General features: G+C 40.2%; 1 protein-coding gene across 1 annotated transcript; it reads left to right on the top strand.

The window, feature by feature from the left end:
- Positions 1-1,240: 1,240 nt before the first annotated feature.
- On the top strand, positions 1,241-18,024 carry hspa9 (heat shock protein 9). Its single transcript, XM_068714156.1, has 16 exons — positions 1,241-1,565; positions 2,636-2,697; positions 4,050-4,137; positions 5,293-5,474; positions 6,246-6,370; positions 6,457-6,530; positions 7,146-7,252; positions 7,381-7,543; positions 7,659-7,751; positions 9,259-9,468; positions 10,356-10,583; positions 10,720-10,942; positions 11,290-11,384; positions 12,058-12,150; positions 16,235-16,375; positions 16,891-18,024. Exons 1-16 carry the CDS (start codon positions 1,485-1,487, stop codon positions 16,981-16,983), a joined length of 2,058 nt encoding a protein of 685 aa, XP_068570257.1. The 5' UTR covers positions 1,241-1,484; the 3' UTR covers positions 16,984-18,024.
- The last annotated feature ends 246 nt before the right edge of the window (positions 18,025-18,270 follow it).

Genomic DNA, 18,270 nt, shown 5'->3' with positions numbered 1-18,270 from the left:
ACCATTTCAAGCCCTCACAGTCTCTCACACTCAAGCACTTACCAGGTGACGTCAGTAAATCCTTGAGGGTTCAGGGTTTGAGGCTTTGGGGGGGACACTGGGATTGGGCCTATCATTAATCTATGCATTGAGTGGCGATCGCATGTGGTCGATTCTGTGCAGGACTGGCTCATCTCAAACGAGCCTTCGTCTTCTCATCTATGTTCTCTGGAGATTGGCGAACAGCGTTATGATGCATTACCGCCACCAAATGATATGGATCAGGATCACAAAATCTAATGCTGGTTTAAACCAGGTTTCTATACTTTTTGGTTTCTTTCTGAGAACTTTGATACATCCTTTTAATTCCAGACAATTTGTTATTAAACACCTTTTGTTCCATTGAAGAATAATCATTCAGTCTTTTCCCCAAAGCCCTCCATCTCAAGTCTTCTTTTGATTTGTTCCCATGCTAGCTCTTTCATAGCCAAGTACTTCTCAGCCCCTTCACAATTATTTACATTTTCTCTGTTGTGTGTTTAACTTAAAACGCACAGTTGATTGCATCAGCAATTACCAAAATCAGCTTATCCATGGACACTTCTATGGACACTTCTGTAATCACTTTAGCTTACCCTCTTTGACCGCATCCTGACCATAAACTTTGACCCCTTCCCCCCCTTTCTTTCATTCCCTTTTGTCCTTGCACCCTCTGCACTGCTTCATTCTAACTTATGTTGTTAACTGTTTTCACCTGTTGAATTTCCACTGCTAATTTCCTATACAAGGCTCTTGGACTTCGATTCACTTGCTTGTCTTCCTACCTGAATTTGAATATTCATTGTATCTGAATTTACATTAGTAATTAATATTACTAATGTACTGTAATATTACTGTGTTACTAAATAAAAAAAGCTACAAAAGGTACGTTCATTCATCATACCTGATGTAAGACGTCTTACATCAGGTATGATGAATGAACGTGACACGTGACATCGTCACCCGTCGATACGGTTACATCATGACCTTCACATGTCCACTAAGTAAAACGTCACCTGCCCTGTACTGTTCATGATCACAAAAACGCAAAATTAGAAGTCATTTATTTAGTTTCTACATCAAACACCTTTAATACTTTATGTCGGTCATATATTTAATAACATGTTAACCTTTATTCAATACACAGTTCTAAAATATTTTCTTAACAGTTAAAAACCATACAGGCAGTAAATATACAACCCAAGTTGGGGTCCTTCGGCGGTGCATGGTGTAACATGTGTTGGATAATTTCTTCTAGAAGAAGCTTCGCAGTTCCTTTGCCGTTGTAGTTCTGCCGGACCTGAGCTCTACTGTTCGCACAACCCTGGATACGCCGCCTGGAAGCCCAAAGACATCCGGAGATATATCTTTAAGCTGTTCAACGTTCAACGTTTCAGGGAGTCCGTTTCGACACCAGACGCCGTCGTTGTATTAGATTTAGTTGGCCTGTTAGCCGAGCTGTCAAAATGTTGAGTGTAGCCAGATACGTTTCAAGGACTCTCCCGACAAGGAACTGTACAAGAAATGTGTCCTCTTTGGTTAAAAAGGTGAGTTACCAACATACTCGTATGAATTATTCTACGTATGACAGCATTGACCATAGTTATAACATTTGACAAGCATCCGGCTAGCTTAGCATGCTAACAGTGTTAGCTTGAGGCCAGCTTACTTTACGTTGATCGTGACTAACTTTTTTGGCCTAACGTTACTTAGATATCATTTGTAGTTAGCTTCACACAAGCTGCCTGTGTCGTTCAACCGGTATAAGTTACATAATATTGAGGGGTGATAAACAACGTTACCACCGTCCATCCATCGCTACACACAATGCGTGAGTTCACTGTTAGTGCTGGCTGACACCGGCTGTTTCACTGGATGTCCTACCTGTCACCTATCCATCTGGTTACACCATGCAATACATGGTTTTGAATGATAACTGTATTAGTATCTCATTCTCCAGATTTAAGTAAGCATGTGTGTTGAATGAAAGTGTCTCACTGTTTCCAAGAGGTGACCAGTGACCTTCAATGACCAACATGAGTCCTGTTAAGCGAGCAAGCATCTGCGAACCATTTATATCAAGTCCAACTATAATACAATCTGAAGTTACAACACTACTGTTTTTTTATTAAAAAAAGGGGGGCTCAAAAGTTCAAATATGATCATAAATCTTTGATCTGTAATAAAACCATTTATTTTATTGGTTAGCTAAAGATTCCACTGGATTTCTGCTCAGGATGACTATGTCAAATTACATGTGATTTTTACTGTACAGTTTTTGAGAAAGTGAAAATCCAAGGATTTTTAAAAATGATCTGGATCATAACTGTTTATTTTGCCAGAGCATGTTGCACATACAATGCATTTTACATGGCATATGGTGCATAACATTAAACAATCGACGCATATAGTTCAAATATTACGAAATAATGAATACCACTGTGTAATTTGAGCTGACTTTCCCTTTAAATTTTCTCAAATGGTTCACTGAAGTCACATGAAATTGGACTTTATAGTAGGGACCTTCCTTCACTGGAATCCATTGAAATCTCTTATAACCTCTTAAGGTATGAACAGTTCAAACTGTAACTTTGTAGCTTTTTTTCTGTATACACAGACATGTTGGACGGGCGGCTTCCAACCAGATGCTCTCAGAGCTCTGTCCAGGAGGGACTATGCGTGAGTACCAGCACATAACATTTGATATTTTTAATGATGAATCATGGTGAATTATAGTTCATATAGGTACTCAGTTGTTGGAGTGCCAGAGAGTAGGATCTAAGTACAATTTTGAATATAAAGTATAAAAATATCCTATGAAGTAAACATCATACACAATATAATATATTAATATTCTATAATGCTGATAATAATACGATATTAGTAATTCAAATATTTATAATTAAAGCTGCAAGCAACTATGAAAGGGCCCTTCACCTTAGCATGCAGCGGGTAGTTAACCTGCTCTTAAAGATGAGAGCAATGATCTGACAATATTTGATCAAAGAACTTAATCCCAACCATGGTGTGGTTAGGGCCTCTGTGGAACCCTCTGGGCACAATCCCTGCAGAACTACAAAAACAACCGGTTCCTCGCACTCTCCTTTACTTGTGTCCTAATAATGTCTTAAAGGCCTAGTGTGTATGATTTAGTGGCATCTAGTGGTGTGTTGCAGATTGCAACCAACTAAATACCCCTCTACTCACCCCTCTACAAGCATTTTGGGTAACTATGATGACCTTCAGGTAGGGATAGGCATCTTTAGGATATTAGTACAACTTGGAGCTACTCTTATAAATCCTCTGCTTTTCTACATGACTAAATCATTGTTATAGTTATATTGAAAATATATTTAAATATTGTTTCTAGAGCAGCAACTGTAATGTTTAAAACAGCAAAGTCACTACAAAGTCATTAATATCTCACTGGAAACAAATGTAAGATGTTAATAAAATAAATAACACTTCTGAGTGAAGTTTCTAAAGACTGAAGAACACAGACATCCGTCATTATCAGTCATTCCTCCTGTCCTCTGTCCTTCTGTCTGCTTCGTCTCAGCCAGCGGATAAGTTTACAAAATGCGCTTTTGACTGATCGTACGTGCTTTTTGTGTAATACAAAAGCATAGCGGCATCAAAACATTAAAAAGTACTATTAAAAACACCAGTTACGTCGGGGCTTATCAATACTCAGGTAAATTAGCACCGGGGCATGTTTAATACCGGGTTTCGGAATGCATCCCTACATACATACATTCAGGCAACGTAACACACAGATGGCTCTTGCCACAGTCCGTGTCCTAATGGGCAGCTGTAGACCCGCCCCCTGCTGTAGACCCGCCCCCTGTGTAGATATAAACCGCTTTTTCTAAGCTACCGAAAACAGTACTATTCTTAGTTTCAGGTAATTATACACTGATTACAACATAGTGATGAATATTGTATTCCATTGCTGCCAATAATGCCCCCTAAATGTTGCACACTGTTCCTTAAACAAACCCTAATATTTGTGTATGTCTTCACTGTTGTAGGTCAGAGGCGATCAAGGGCTCAGTCATTGGAATTGACCTTGGAACCACTAACTCATGTGTTGCCGTCATGGAGGGGAAACAGGCCAAGGTGAGGATGAACAAACACATCACATGTCTCTTATAGATAGCGCGGTATGTCAACATGTGCGCTTTTTGTGCTCGACGGTTCAATGTGTTAAAATTGAAAGTTAAATGTTTGTAGGTCATCAGCAGCGCTCGTGAGATGTGTTTTGGAAACGGCTTAGTTGGAAACATCCTTGGGTTGACCGTGTTAATGTGACTTCAGTGTGCTTCAGAATCTCTGCCCTTCACATGTAGCTTTCTATCTAACTAGTGGCCACATCCAGACACACACCATGTTCTGCCTTTTAGTGTATTAACATGCAACTGCTCAATGTGACACAGGAAGGGTTACGGTTGATCCTGGCATATTCATGAATTTTGATTAAATTTTGCACAAGTTTCCTGAATAGTATTAGTTAGTGTTTACTGGAAGGAGGAGAAACCTTTGCAAATGAATACATTTTGAATAAATCTTAGGCTTCATTGTTAATACTGACTGGTCAAGAAAGGCTTTGTGATAGGGGTTCAATACATTAACGTTGCCGTAAAATTAGTTATTATTTCCTCAGGCTCACAATTTGCAAAAGCTGTTTCACCAGACTGTAATGCAGTTATTTTAAAACGGCATTTGGAACTTCTGACATTTAGTAAATGCCAATAACAATTGGTGGCCTTTATGATGTCTGATTTCTTGGGTCTTGCATAGAGATTGCTCTTTGAGTCTTACCTACTATACATATTTGTAAATGATGTAAAAAAAGATTTTTGATTGTATAAAAACACGAGGGCTATCGATATTGCTAACCATATTTCAGCTCCTCAGAGTATATGATGAGAGCAGAGGATCGTCGTCCTTCAGTGTAACTGAATGACAGAAGTTGCCTTATTAGCTTGAGGTGTTTGTCCAAACAACATAATCTTTATCTTGAGGACATTCTTAAATCGGGTTACTAGTTTTCACTTTAGGTTTATGGCACTAAGGATCTGTTTTCAAACAACGAGACATTACGAGACACTTTCATTTTGATTTGAAAATCTGTAAGAGACTATAACCCAGATGAGGGGCAATAGTTTGACAGGCCGCTTGGAGTAAACAAGGCGGTCGGATGGAGCATCCGTCATTGTAGAAGACGGTCTGAAGTTTGATGAAGCAGCTAAAGGTTTTCTTTTGGCCTCTCAGGTGTTGGAGAACGCAGAGGGAGCCAGAACGACGCCTTCTGTCGTCGCTTTCACAGCAGACGGGGAGCGTCTGGTGGGCATGCCCGCTAAACGCCAGTCTGTCACCAACCCTCAGAACACACTGTATGCCACCAAGAGACTGATTGGACGTCGCTATGACGATGCTGAGGTCCAGAAAGACTTGTAAGTTTCCTGTAGGTGTGGGGGGGATCGATACATGTAGGAATCTCAATTGATTCACAGCTTCCAAAAATCGATTTTTGAAAACTTTTTTTCCTACAAAATGCACTAGATGTTGCATTAGGATATGAAAATGAATATTTGAGTGTTAAAGAAGAAAAAGCAGCTGTTTGCATCACGCGCACTGAATGCACCGCATGACATGAGTCACACATCACTTACATTAAATGAAATGTAACTGAACAAGGAATAATTCAACAGCAAGCATAATGATGGCAGAGTTAACGTTAATGTTCTGATAGTTAGTTTTATCGTTCATTCAGAAAAACTATATTACAAAAATATGTTGTTTTTTTCAATTCAATTTTTTTGTATAACTAAGAAATATGAAAATGTTTTTGTAACAAGTGTTTATTTGTGCAAGCTTAGCATGAGTAACGCACGCACCGACTTTGCTTTCATGCCATCATTTTCAACACCGCCTTCATTGCGCACAGTGGCTTGGAATAGATCCTGCATCAGCACCCCAGTGTACTGAATCAAATTTGAATCCAAAATAGTTCTGAATCACACCCTGACTCGGAGAATAGAAATCACACCCCTACTTTCCTGGGAGGGTATAATTCTATTTTGGATACACTACTAAAACGATGTGTACCCGGATAAACAACAAAATAATCAGTACATGTTTGAGATTTTACACAAAATTGTTTCAAAACTTAACTAGAATCATCAATCTTAGTTAAATGTGTTGTTGTTTTTTTACGTTAACAGAAAGAACGTCCCGTTCAAGATTGTGCGCGCATCTAACGGTGATGCTTGGGTCGAGGTTAATGGGAAGATGTACTCTCCCAGCCAGGCTGGAGCCTTCGTCCTGATGAAGATGAAGGAGACTGCAGGTATGACTGAAACGGCACTGAATAGATATTTACATCATCCATATGTGACCGTCAGTTTTGTTCATTATTTGGTATTTGTGTTGCAGAGAACTATCTGGGAACCAAAGTGAAGAATGCTGTGGTCACTGTACCAGCTTACTTTAACGACTCTCAGAGACAGGTACCCACACACTTCATGCCTCTCTCGCACTACAGTCTGAAGGGCACCGATTTATCCATTCGGAGTAGAATCTGTCTGATTGACACTTCTATAAAACTATTTAAATGAGCACCACAACAGTCAGACAAGGTGTTGTGTTTCAGAAAGAACAGCTTTAAGGTGTCTCCACTAAAGTCAACCCCAGAGTTTTAAAGATTATATTTTAAATTCAACTCCCTTTGTTACTGGCAGACTACAAATAGGGAAACATGCAGTCACTCACAGTTGGCATGACATTTGTGTATTGTATTTATTTACTACAATATATCGACAAATTCAATGTCCCCTTCCCAGTTTATATGATCTGTTCTTAAATCAGCCTGTGTAGTCTTACAAACCAGCAGTTTTTGAGTTTCTGAATCTTTTTTTGTTTTCTTTTTTAAGACATTTACCCTCTGTAACCCCTGTGCTAGTTTGGAGGGCACTTAATATAGGCAAGAACCTGTATAATATGTTTGTTGGAGAATAAGCGGTGGTCTTGGATCATTCTTGTTCAGTTCGATATTCCTTTTCTAGAAGTGTGGACAAAACATTTGCTGAGCAGCAACAACAGTCCCAAATGTGTGATTTCTTTAGGCTACCAAAGATGCTGGTCAGATCTCTGGTCTGAACGTCCTGCGTGTAATCAACGAGCCGACAGCCGCTGCTCTGGCCTACGGCCTGGAAAAAACCCAGGATAAAATGTAAGTAGAGAACGTTCACTACAACAACCAACACAGAAAGAGACAGCATAGTACGTTTGCACAGGGAAACGCTGAAATTGCTTGGTATTGTATTGAGTTTTGTTTGTTTGACTTGCGTTTGTTTCCAGTATTGCTGTGTATGATCTGGGTGGAGGTACGTTTGATATCTCAGTCCTGGAGATCCAGAAGGGAGTTTTTGAGGTGAAGTCCACCAACGGCGACACTTTCCTGGGGGGAGAGGACTTCGACCAGCACCTCCTCCAACACATTGTGAAGGAGTTCAGGAAAGAGGTAATAATTTAGGTTTCTACCTTTTTTTTTCCTTTTTTTTTTTTTAGATAAACCTTTTCACCTGTAGTTCAGTCTGTATTTTAAGGATTTCATGTGTTTTGTCTCGTCACTTCAGTCTGGTGTAGATCTGATGAAAGACAACATGGGGCTTCAGCGAGTCCGAGAGGCGGCTGAGAAGGCCAAGTGTGAGCTGTCCTCTTCACTGCAGGTACACAGATGAGGACCACCCTCATCATCGCTGACAACATTTTAAATGCACTCTAATATTCCGAATATGTCAATACTCCGAGTTTGATACGGGTCATGTCAACAGCATATTCTGTTTTACATGTTATTGCCAAAGGATAATGTTTAGGCGCATTCTTTGGATATTAGTGGTCAGTTTTCACATGTAAAATGTAGTGTTGGTGAGAAACTTGAATAAATCCAATAGTTTTCTCAGCAACATAAATAGATATTACAAAAGGAACTACTGTATGTCCTGTTAACACTAGCTCTAAACAGCTTATAATACAGCATTAAAACTACTAATGACAAGATTTGTTTTAATCAATGAAAATACAATCTTTTATTTCCTAATCATTTGAATTGTGTGCCTTTATGAAAGAACACTATAAATTACTTTAACGTAGTAAAAGGATAACATTTAGAATTTTTGAAGGTTTACACTGACTTTAGAGTCGTTGTATTATTGCCCATTTATTTGGCATTATTTCTGAGGTACATAACAGTGAGTGGTGCAACGGATCATACAACTCACAGATCAGTTTAAATATCGGATCGGCACAAAAGAAAAAAGGGAGCAAATCTAACTTTTAGAGATCCCTGGTCACTCTTTTTTTTGCCGCTGATACTAATTGCAGATCATTGATGATCCATACTGGCAGATACAGATCCCTTTGTTGTTTAATTATAGCAGCTGGTCTCCAAGGATCCATCCGTCCCAAAAATAATTTCAACCGCTCTGAAGTCAGTAAACCATCAAAAATTCGAAATGATATTCTAATGATTTATTATAAGATGCCTAGAGGTAGTGTAAACAAGTTATAAGTGATCTCTCATATCTATTTATGTTGCTGTGAAAACATCTCCCACATTACATGTGAACACATCAGGATAATGTTACAATTTACCTTAGCCCAATTCTCATTTTCACTGAACAGAGCCTGAACGCATCATAATGGAACTGAACAGAACCTTCATTCGTTAGCCGGTAGCATATGTAAGATCAAGAAGACTCCAATGGGAGCATTGAGGATTTGTTAATCAACAGGAAACAAAATTGAACTTTTATATTCATGTAATGTACTAGACACCGTCGCTATTAATTTTTATAGACTGTTTAAGAACACGGTACAGCTATTTGGAACGCTTTTGAAATTACAGTATTGTAAAAGTTAAATTAGTAGTGCATAAAATAGCTTATTTTAGGCCCGCTCAACCACAACTACTGTCTCTGTGAGCTTTTGTGTTTTCACTTGCTTGTTTGAGTAGACAACACAAGGTAGCTGGAGGAACATGAGATCATTAACACTAAGTACATTTTCGCTGCTGTGTCTTGAAGCCTCGTTTGTCAGAAGCTTCAAAAGTTTTTCAACGAGAGAATTCTTTTTCCCGTCATGATTTCGATGTTCACGCAGCAGCCTCAGGTCGCCAGCCGGAAGCAGACGGGTTAACGCAAAGCCGAGAAGTAGCATGTTGATTCTCTCTTTCAGACCGACATCAACCTTCCCTACCTGACAATGGATGCCTCTGGTCCCAAACATCTCAACATGAAGCTGACTCGCTCTCAATTTGAAGGCATTGTGGCTGACTTGATCCGACGCACTGTGGCTCCCTGTCAGAAGGCCATGCAGGACGCAGAGGTGTCCAAGGGAGACATAGGCGAGGTGCTGCTGGTTGGAGGCATGAGCCGTATGCCCAAGGTACTTATCACAGTGTGACCTCTGATACCACAGGGCCTAACAAAGATATTTTAAGTAAGTTGAGTTGACATAATGAGAAGGACAATAAATACCATACAGCTACAAAAATGTCACGGATGACACCAATCCCATTAGGGCTGCCGCGATAAGTTAAGGTTGGAGTTGATGCAAAAAATGCATCAACATCATTAATATATAAATTGACACATTGGCACCCGGTCTTCTGCCATGCCTCAGAGCACAGAGCTCACCTGCCGGCAAAAGTCTCAAGCCTCAACACAAGCTTAGCAGCTGAGTTTTGAGTGGGTGAGCGTGGCAGCGCCTTGTGGCATGGAGGAAGACTGGGTGGTGTTCAGATGCGCTGCTGTGACTATTTATGCTGCCTTGATGAAAAATTGTAGAGGTGTTTTTAATTTATTTTTTAAACGGGTAAGTGGCTAGGATATGGGGAGCTTATATATGGGGATACTTTGTTACAAAACCTTTATGTAAGGTTTCAGGGGTAGCATATTTCGTTTTGTTTGTGCTGCATTATACAATGACAATATACACTTTGTCATAAGGAAATGAACCTAAATGAAATTTTTGAATTGATCTTTTTTTTTTTTTTTCAGGAAAAATGTATAGTTTAGATTACTCGACAGTCAATCAGTAAAATAGTTGATAGATAAATAGATTTAAAGTTATTGTTATGGGCAGATGTAAGTCTAAGATGGACTTCCACTATGGTCCTTGATGTAAAGATGAAGGTGACAAACTGCCAACAAACCAACACAATACCTAAAATGTGTACATGATTACAGGGTTTTGTGGCAGGAGGTAACAGTCACACATTAGAATGATCATCATTGCTGTTCTAGTGTAACGTGAGGCGTTTGTCTCTGCAGGTTCAACAAACCGTTCAGGATCTGTTCGGCCGCGCTCCCAGCAAGTCCGTCAACCCCGATGAGGCCGTCGCCATAGGAGCAGCCATCCAGGGTGGTGTTTTGGCCGGTGATGTCACTGATGTGCTGCTGTTGGATGTGACACCGTTGTCTCTGGGTATTGAGACCCTCGGCGGAGTCTTCACCAAACTCATCAACAGGAACACCACAATTCCCACCAAGAAGAGCCAGGTACTGGAACCAGCTGTGCAGCATGTCAGAATTGATTTTGCCCAGAATGAACTATTTGCCTCTTTCTATTGCCTCTGATTTGTGTTGTAAGTGCAAACATTTTTTTTTTAAAGTAACTCTATCTGCTCTCCTTCAGGTGTTCTCCACAGCGGCTGATGGACAGACTCAGGTAGAGATCAAGGTGTGTCAGGGAGAAAGAGAGATGGCAGCAGACAACAAGGTGCTCGGTCAGTTCACTCTGGTGGGAATCCCCCCTGCCCCCCGCGGTGTTCCACAGGTTGAGGTCACTTTCGACATCGACGCCAACGGCATCGTCCACGTCTCCGCCAAGGACAAGGGAACAGGCCGAGAACAGCAGAGTCAGTGTCATTCATTGAACTGAAGATACATTAACAGCATTTTGTTCATATTATTTCTGAACATAGTTTTCAGGAAGAATAAATGAATTCTCAATGCTAATGTTAATGTAGCAATAACCACTGAGGACTAATCCGTAATGTCTTGAGAATAGTCAATAAGATTGGCAACAAAAAGTTGCCTCAGTAAACCTACACTGAATATTTGGCTTAATGGTGTATTAATGAAACAGCATTTTGGGAGCTTGGCTCCTTGTGACTTTGTTTTCATTAGTTTTAATTAGCAGATCTAAATGTCAAACTCCGCGTGTTAAGGGTCTAAACATCTCGTCTCTCTGCACTCTGCTCAGTTGTGATCCAGTCATCAGGAGGTCTCAGTAAAGATGACATCGAGAACATGGTCAAAAATGCTGAAAAGTACGCTGAGGAGGACAGGAGGAGAAAGGTAAAGACTGGAAAACAGTGAAGTGAATTAACAAGATAATAATGAGTCTATGCATTTGAAGTAGTTTAAATCTTTCGTGAGTTCACAGCATCTCTACACAGAGCTCCAGATTGTGACAATTTTGTACGTGATCACATTCATGCAAGTGTATGATGATCGTTATGGAGCGGGACATCAGCCTCGGTCCATTACATCTCAAAAGTCATCTAGATGTTGAGCAGTCTCAAGCGTCTGGATTGTCACAGCTACTGATTAATACCATGCTGTCCCCAAAAAAGGGTGCGATGAAGAAATCATGCGCATTTCTTGATTTCCATACAAAGAAGCATGGGCTTGGCCCCTTCTGGCTCACTTTTTCCAGACGATTTGCTGGTGCAGGCTAATGACGACAAGTCCTACAACAATTTTATTACTGTGCCGTTAATAAAGTAGGTCAGTATCATCAAAATTCATACCGTAGGGCAAGTTCATACTGACTACTGTACTTACTTTCTATACCTATCTGACACATCTTGAACACTCAGGTATCACGCACATGCACACCAGGCTACCAGTGGAAAAGTTTAGTCTGGATCCCTGTGACATATTGTCATTCACTGATCTATTTAATGCTGTGTGACTTCAAACCAGTGCTGTTGTCTCCTTTTTATAAGCCTCATTTTATTGTGCACAGGACCGAGTGGAGGCCGTTAACATGGCAGAGGGCATCGTCCATGACACAGAATCCAAGATGGAGGAGTTCAAGGACCAGCTTCCAGCTGATGAGGTTAAACTTAAATCTTAATTTTTTTGTGCATGGGAAGGGGGGGCAGTATAAGCGTGGGAGGCCCCAGATCAAAGCGCAAGGGGAGAGACGGTTGTCAGGGTTTCTCCACCAGAACAGTTTAATTGGTGTGCAGTCCCATGTGGCATACATGTAGGTGTATCTGGTGTTTTGTGTGACGTGTGGGACACATTTCAGTCTGTAAAACTCATCTTAAACAGTCTTTTCCTTGTTTAGTGTTCTCTAAAAAAATCTTGTAATGAAAGATTGCCTTTTTGTGCTGGTGGATGTAGAGAAGATGTTTTTAGTTTTCATGTGTCGGTAAGTTCCCATATTTCTGAAGGGATGGACATTGTTAGGTCGAACATGGAAATCATCTTGTTTATTTGTGGTAGGGATGTTGAACTGGCCTGAGGTTAGTGGGTGAAGATCTTAGTTTAATGATTTGATTGGTAGAGTCATCCAGCATTGGTTGTCCTCTGCTGTGGGTTGAAGTTGAGAGAAACTTACTCTACAGCCTATGATATTACCAGTGAGCAGGGAGGGGCTGAGTTTTGGACAGCCACATCCCAGCTGTTATGTCCGAGTGGGAGAATGGTGGATTTAGACCAGTTGATGGTGTAATCTGAGATTGTGTTTATGAAGCAGATGGCTTTGAGTAATGAAGACAAAGTGTTCTGTAGAACTGCGTAAAGGCTGATCATACAGTGCACATTTTAGTTTAAATTCCTGTGATTATGTTTGACGGATGCTCTGAATAAAGATGGAGAGAGTGGGCATCTTTGCCTTGTGGGTGCTGATCATGGCCATTTGTAATGAGTTCATAATCCAAACTCATTGGATAAATGATTCACCAAAACCATTGTTTTTCTTTTGTGGAGAAAATAAACTTACTTGATCAAACACTTTTTCTGCATCCAATGACACTATGGCTGTTTGTGAGATGCGCAGTGGATTAACTTAAAATGTTTAATGGGTTATTAGATTTGGTCTGAGTGGATGATAAACTGAATAACTGTTTCCATTTGTTAAGTTAGAGCTAGGGTAATCGGGTTTTATTAAAAGACAGATTATAGCAGTGTTCATGATGAAGGGAAGTTTGAATTGTTGCTTTATTTCAGATGTTTATCGATTGTAAACGGGGGCTAGTGTGGCGATGGTGTTGTTATTCCAGGGAAGGAAGCCCACTCGTTTTCAAGATAGTTATCCAAGTAGTGCTCATTGAGGAAAGATGTATTACCTCACCATCTGCTGGATGGTTTGGGAGAATAGTTGATATTCTTGGTGAGGGAGATGGGAGCGTGATAGTAAAAAGTAAAACAATGTATTAGTATGTCTGTCTGAGATTTGTAAAAGAATGTAGTTACTGGTTAAAATCTAGCTATCCCTCTTTGCCTGGAGTTGAAATGGGCAAAGACGATTTGATTGAATTGTGGCGTTCATGATTTTGCATGTATAAGTTTGTTGAAGGCATATGTCTACTTGTATATTTTTTATGTTTTTGAATACCCTAAATATCCTCGTCTGTGCACCGATTCCACGGATGTTCCAATGACAAATTGAAGTTGATGGAGACCAGATGATGGAGTCAGTATTGTTGACAGTAGTGTTAGTTTGTTGTTTGGGTTTTGAATGTGTGTTTATGTGGTGATGGTTGGTCGGGACCCCTCACGATTCCAGTCAGTGGACTACGATGCGATTATGAAACGATTATCGATTATTCTTGATTTTTTTTTCTATACCTGATTTATTTTTTCTCACTGTGACTATTTGCTATTTGTAAAGATCTATAATTAAAAAAACAGATGAATTTACTTCCATTATCTGTTATTTAGTCAATATTAGCAACAAATACAAGAGATGTGTCAACTGGACAGTTACATTTCCAAGCATTGCAAAGAGAAGCAACAAGAAAATAAACAGAATTGTGCCTATAGCAGCAATCCTCATAGTAAAAACACATAATTCCGCATGTTCTGAGTCATGTGACATAACAAGCTGCCCTTATACTCAAATAAGTAATAAAGACTCCTCTTCAAACAAATCCTCCTGTTATAGGCAATGAGCATTCAGCTCTTGTACAAAAATAACACTTTCTGGAACATGTGGCTAAAGTGTACATATAGTGATAAAGTGTACACTAGATTCTGTGGTGATGGATGCCACACAGCGCGTTACTGCCATCCTACCCGCTTTCCTCAGTGACTCCATGACCGTAGCTTTGGTTTAGTTGTAGAGTACAGCTGTGTCCGTAAAAACGTTGAGATTAATGTTGTATCTCGGTTCCGAAGTGTGCAACGTAGCACGAAAGCTCTGATTCGCAGAGACTGAGTAGGGGTGGAAATCTTTGGCAAAATAAAGGCCCAATCTACCTCATGGTTCACTTCACACTGTACTAGTCGGGCGGAGGATGAAGGAGCAAAATGCTTCCATACGTTGGCTTTTAAGCCGGGGGGTGCCGATGGGATCGTATCCTGTTCGACTGCTGACCCTCACCTGAACTCCACTTGTATTTGGCTTAGCTTAGAACACAAACAAGACGCACATGTACTCCGTAAGGAATGGATGGAGTGTCACATTGTTCCAGGCGATCACAACGTTGACAATTTCCATATCGAGTCATGATGTTTTAGGAGAGAATCGCGATACATCTAAGAAAGTTAACAAAACTAACAAACAAACTAAATTATGCCTTTTTATATTCAATGTTTCTAGAGAGCTAAGGTGAGACAGAGAAGCCAGAGGGTTATTTTTTTTTGTCACGATAGTTTGCCATCGTGTGCTTATCGACTGAAGTGTTTTTATTCCATCTTCAAGGTTTTATTTCTTGATTGTGAATAACATTTTACGTCTGGGGGGAATTGCTCCTTAAGTCATAGTCCTTGCTTTCAATTGTTTGCAGTGATGTTGTACCTGTTTAAATCTGCCTCTATGGGGCTTGGGTGTATGTTTGTGAATTTGAGAATTAGTGAAAATGTAATTAGTGAAATGTAATGTCAAAAATTGTATCTGGGGAAATTTTGATTCCTTAATCGGCCGTCCTGCGTGCGCTGTGGGATACCGGGAAAAGGGTTGTCTCTCATGCTGCGAAATTACAAATCGCTATCGCTGCGTGACGCGCTACAAATCAAATTTGAACGGAGGCCTGCTCCAGAGCAGGTTAGAGGTGTTCGGTGTACCTCGGTAAGAAGTGAGTTAACCCTGAAGTTCAAATCCTGCTCTGTACTGTCTGGAGTTTTGGAGGGATTTGTTTTGTTTTTTATGTTAGTGCTGTTGTTTGTTCCCGATTGAATGCCAGGCTTTCATGTCGCTGCTGGAATTCCTTCAACAAAAGCTGTTCTTGGATCTAGTCCAGAGAGTTAGTGAATTGAAATCATCACTGTCCTCAGTACAGCATGATCTATCAGGGGAGATGTGAATGGAGTCGGGTTACCAGGATCTCTTGCTGGTTGTCCTCGTCTTGCCCTATTTTTGGTGCAAAGTCAGTTTAAACATTCATCGATCTAGTCTTCCCGATCGATTGGTTGTGTTATTTCAAATAAAGGGGAGTAGAAAGGGGGTTTAATTTTGTTGTTTTGTAATCTAGCGGCCATCTTTAATCTCACGCTGGTCTCATCTCTTCTATAGTAAACGAACATCGTACGAGTGGTCGAGGCCACTCTTGGCAAGATGAGAAAAAAACATCTTGTTGTGTTTGCACACCTGCTCTTGTATAGTGTTTAGCTATACATATATTACCTATGCTATTAATCAATCGGCCACACACACCTATGTATGATCAAGTGGGAATCATCATTCAGCGTAGATTTGAATAACGACCGTCTTACCTGGAGTTGACTTCTCTTGTTTATCTCTTAACTGAAAAACAAGAGAAGTTTCAGAGAATGTTGCTGCATGAGGCCTTATCATCTAGCGGTCTGAAAGAGTGACTGTGATGCAGAAAGTAACCACAAACTGGAAATAAGGCTTTGAACCCTGCCATTAATGTTGTTGTTGTTGTTGGTGAGCCACCACTTTGTACTGCTTATGTCTTTAACACATGGCCTAGCTTTATTCTTTGTTTCCTCTCTGATTTGTCCACTCCCAGTGCACCAAGCTGAAGGAGGAGATCTCAAAGGTCCGGGATCTTCTGGCCAACAAGGACTCGGAAACAGGAGAGAACATCAAACAGGCGGCCACCAGCCTGCAGCAGGCCTCACTAAAGCTCTTTGAAATGGCCTACAAGAAGGTAGGAACGCGACTGTTGCAGAGAACTACGGGCCAAAGACAATGACAGCGTCCGTAACATTTTATTTTGTAGGACTGTAATTTATGAGGATGCTTTTCAGATTAAACTATTAATCTTTTGGTCTATGAAATCATGAAAAAAAACTTAGTGATAATATCAAATTGTTTGTCAGACCAAGACTTGGTTTACTATTCACATACCACTAAGTAACTAAGGACTGTGTGCCATTTTTGACCACTTACTACTTTTTTGTGCATGGATTTCTAGATTAATTAACAAATTGTTTCAGCTGGTATTATGCTTGCCTGAAGACGATTGACATTATTGAATGTTTATTCAACTGGTACATTAGCAGACCTGCCACTGTCTATATTTTTGTACCAAATGACATAGTTGTTACTGACAGAAATCTCAAGAAAGTGAATAGGGAGTGGCTTAGCTGTACAATACAGTGTAACGGCTCCAGTCTGACCAAGCATGTCAATCAACACGAACAAATGAATTTCTTCCTGCAGATGGCGGCAGAGCGGGACGGCGGCGGCAGCGGCGGCAGCAGCAGCAGCAGCAGCAGCTCATCAGAGGGAGAGAAGAAAGAAGGCCAGCAGTAGACCTTTGCACTAGTCACTGGGTTTCCATGACATGGGACTGTCTGGCTCGGCGGTGGACTGGGTGGGGAGGGTGGCAGTCTTGAGTGACGAGCTGAATCTTAGTCATTCTCACCATAATATATTATTCTACTGTGTTTTGGCAGTACAATTCTTTAGTCAAAAGATGTGTCAATGTATGCTCCTCCATGTCCTATGCTATCATGTCAGTAATTTAATTGTCTCAAAAACAATGTAATGTATGATTATTTTTACAAAGCTGTTCATTTGCATTCTGAGGTAGTAAAGGTTCTTTTTGTGTGTCTAAGACATCATATAGGCTTCATGTTCTTTGCCTCCATCATCTGAAACACTTAAGCTTGGTCATTGCTCAGCTCAAAGAAATTGTTCAGAGCTCAAAGAAATTGTTCATAGTTCAAAAGCTTGTACAGAGGACAGCCCTGCTTCGTCTACATAATGTAGCGTGATCTCACTAATTATTGCTATTTTGTTTTAATAGTGCATTCACAACAACTTGGAGGTGGGAAGTTAAATAAATCTAATGTCTGTGTGTGTGTTAGGATGAGGCCGAGCTTTTGATTTAATGAATGGAAGTCCTAGATCTGTAAGAAAGTCCATCTTGAAGTTTTTTTGCATCCTTTTTATAGCATTCATCTTAAACAGCCGAGTTCGGACTCTGTAAAATGTGTGAAAATATTGCAGACTCCAGTTAACGGGTGAATCTGGATGTTGCCATTGAGCAATAGAGGATAAGGCCTTCTCGTTTCAGTCAACCGGATGAAGAGTTGGGATGCAACAAACTGTCATTCCCCTCCAGTAGGAGCTGTTGTTGCTGCCATAAACTGCTGAGTAATGCGATTGTTGCCACATGCCTGCCTGATAAGTGATCCAGGGTGCTCTGCATATGAAAGAAGCAATGAGGCAGGGAGGAGGCACTACCAAATTGAACGTTTTTTTTTTTATTTTATATTTTATTTTACTGAAGTGAAAGTTGATGGTCAAGATAACTGTTTGTGTCTTTTCAAATAAAAATCTGAAATGTGACCCCGGTTGGATAAGAGTTGGTAGAATCAGCGTGCTGAATTTTTTTCATTCTTAACATAATGTAAAAAGAAGCATAAACGAATGACAATGACAGTGCTTCGTATAGGCTGCCATCACATTAAACTGAACAGTGAAGACATAGTGAACAATTGGGTCTCATGCAGCATCAGCCTATTTCTGTTACATTTCTGTTAAAAGATAAAATAAGAGAAGTCATCTCCCAATGCACCAGACATTCATAATTAT

This window comes from Cebidichthys violaceus, unplaced genomic scaffold (assembly GCF_023349555.1).
Source record: "Cebidichthys violaceus isolate CVI_PGR_0920_01 unplaced genomic scaffold, fCebVio1.0.p SCAF_2, whole genome shotgun sequence".
Lineage (NCBI taxonomy): Eukaryota > Metazoa > Chordata > Actinopteri > Perciformes > Stichaeidae > Cebidichthys > Cebidichthys violaceus.
This window is presented reverse-complemented; position numbering and strand designations above follow the sequence as displayed.

Excerpts from the sequence above, each read along its gene's own strand:
- hspa9 (XM_068714156.1), top strand. The coding sequence starts at position 1,485 with ATGTTGAGTGTAGCCAGATACGTTTCAAGGACTCTCCCGACAAGGAAC. Across the intron at positions 5,475-6,245 it reads GCTGAGGTCCAGAAAGACTT|AAAGAACGTCCCGTTCAAGA; the intron begins GTAAGTTTCCTG and ends TTACGTTAACAG. Across the intron at positions 9,469-10,355 it reads GCATGAGCCGTATGCCCAAG|GTTCAACAAACCGTTCAGGA; the intron begins GTACTTATCACA and ends TTGTCTCTGCAG.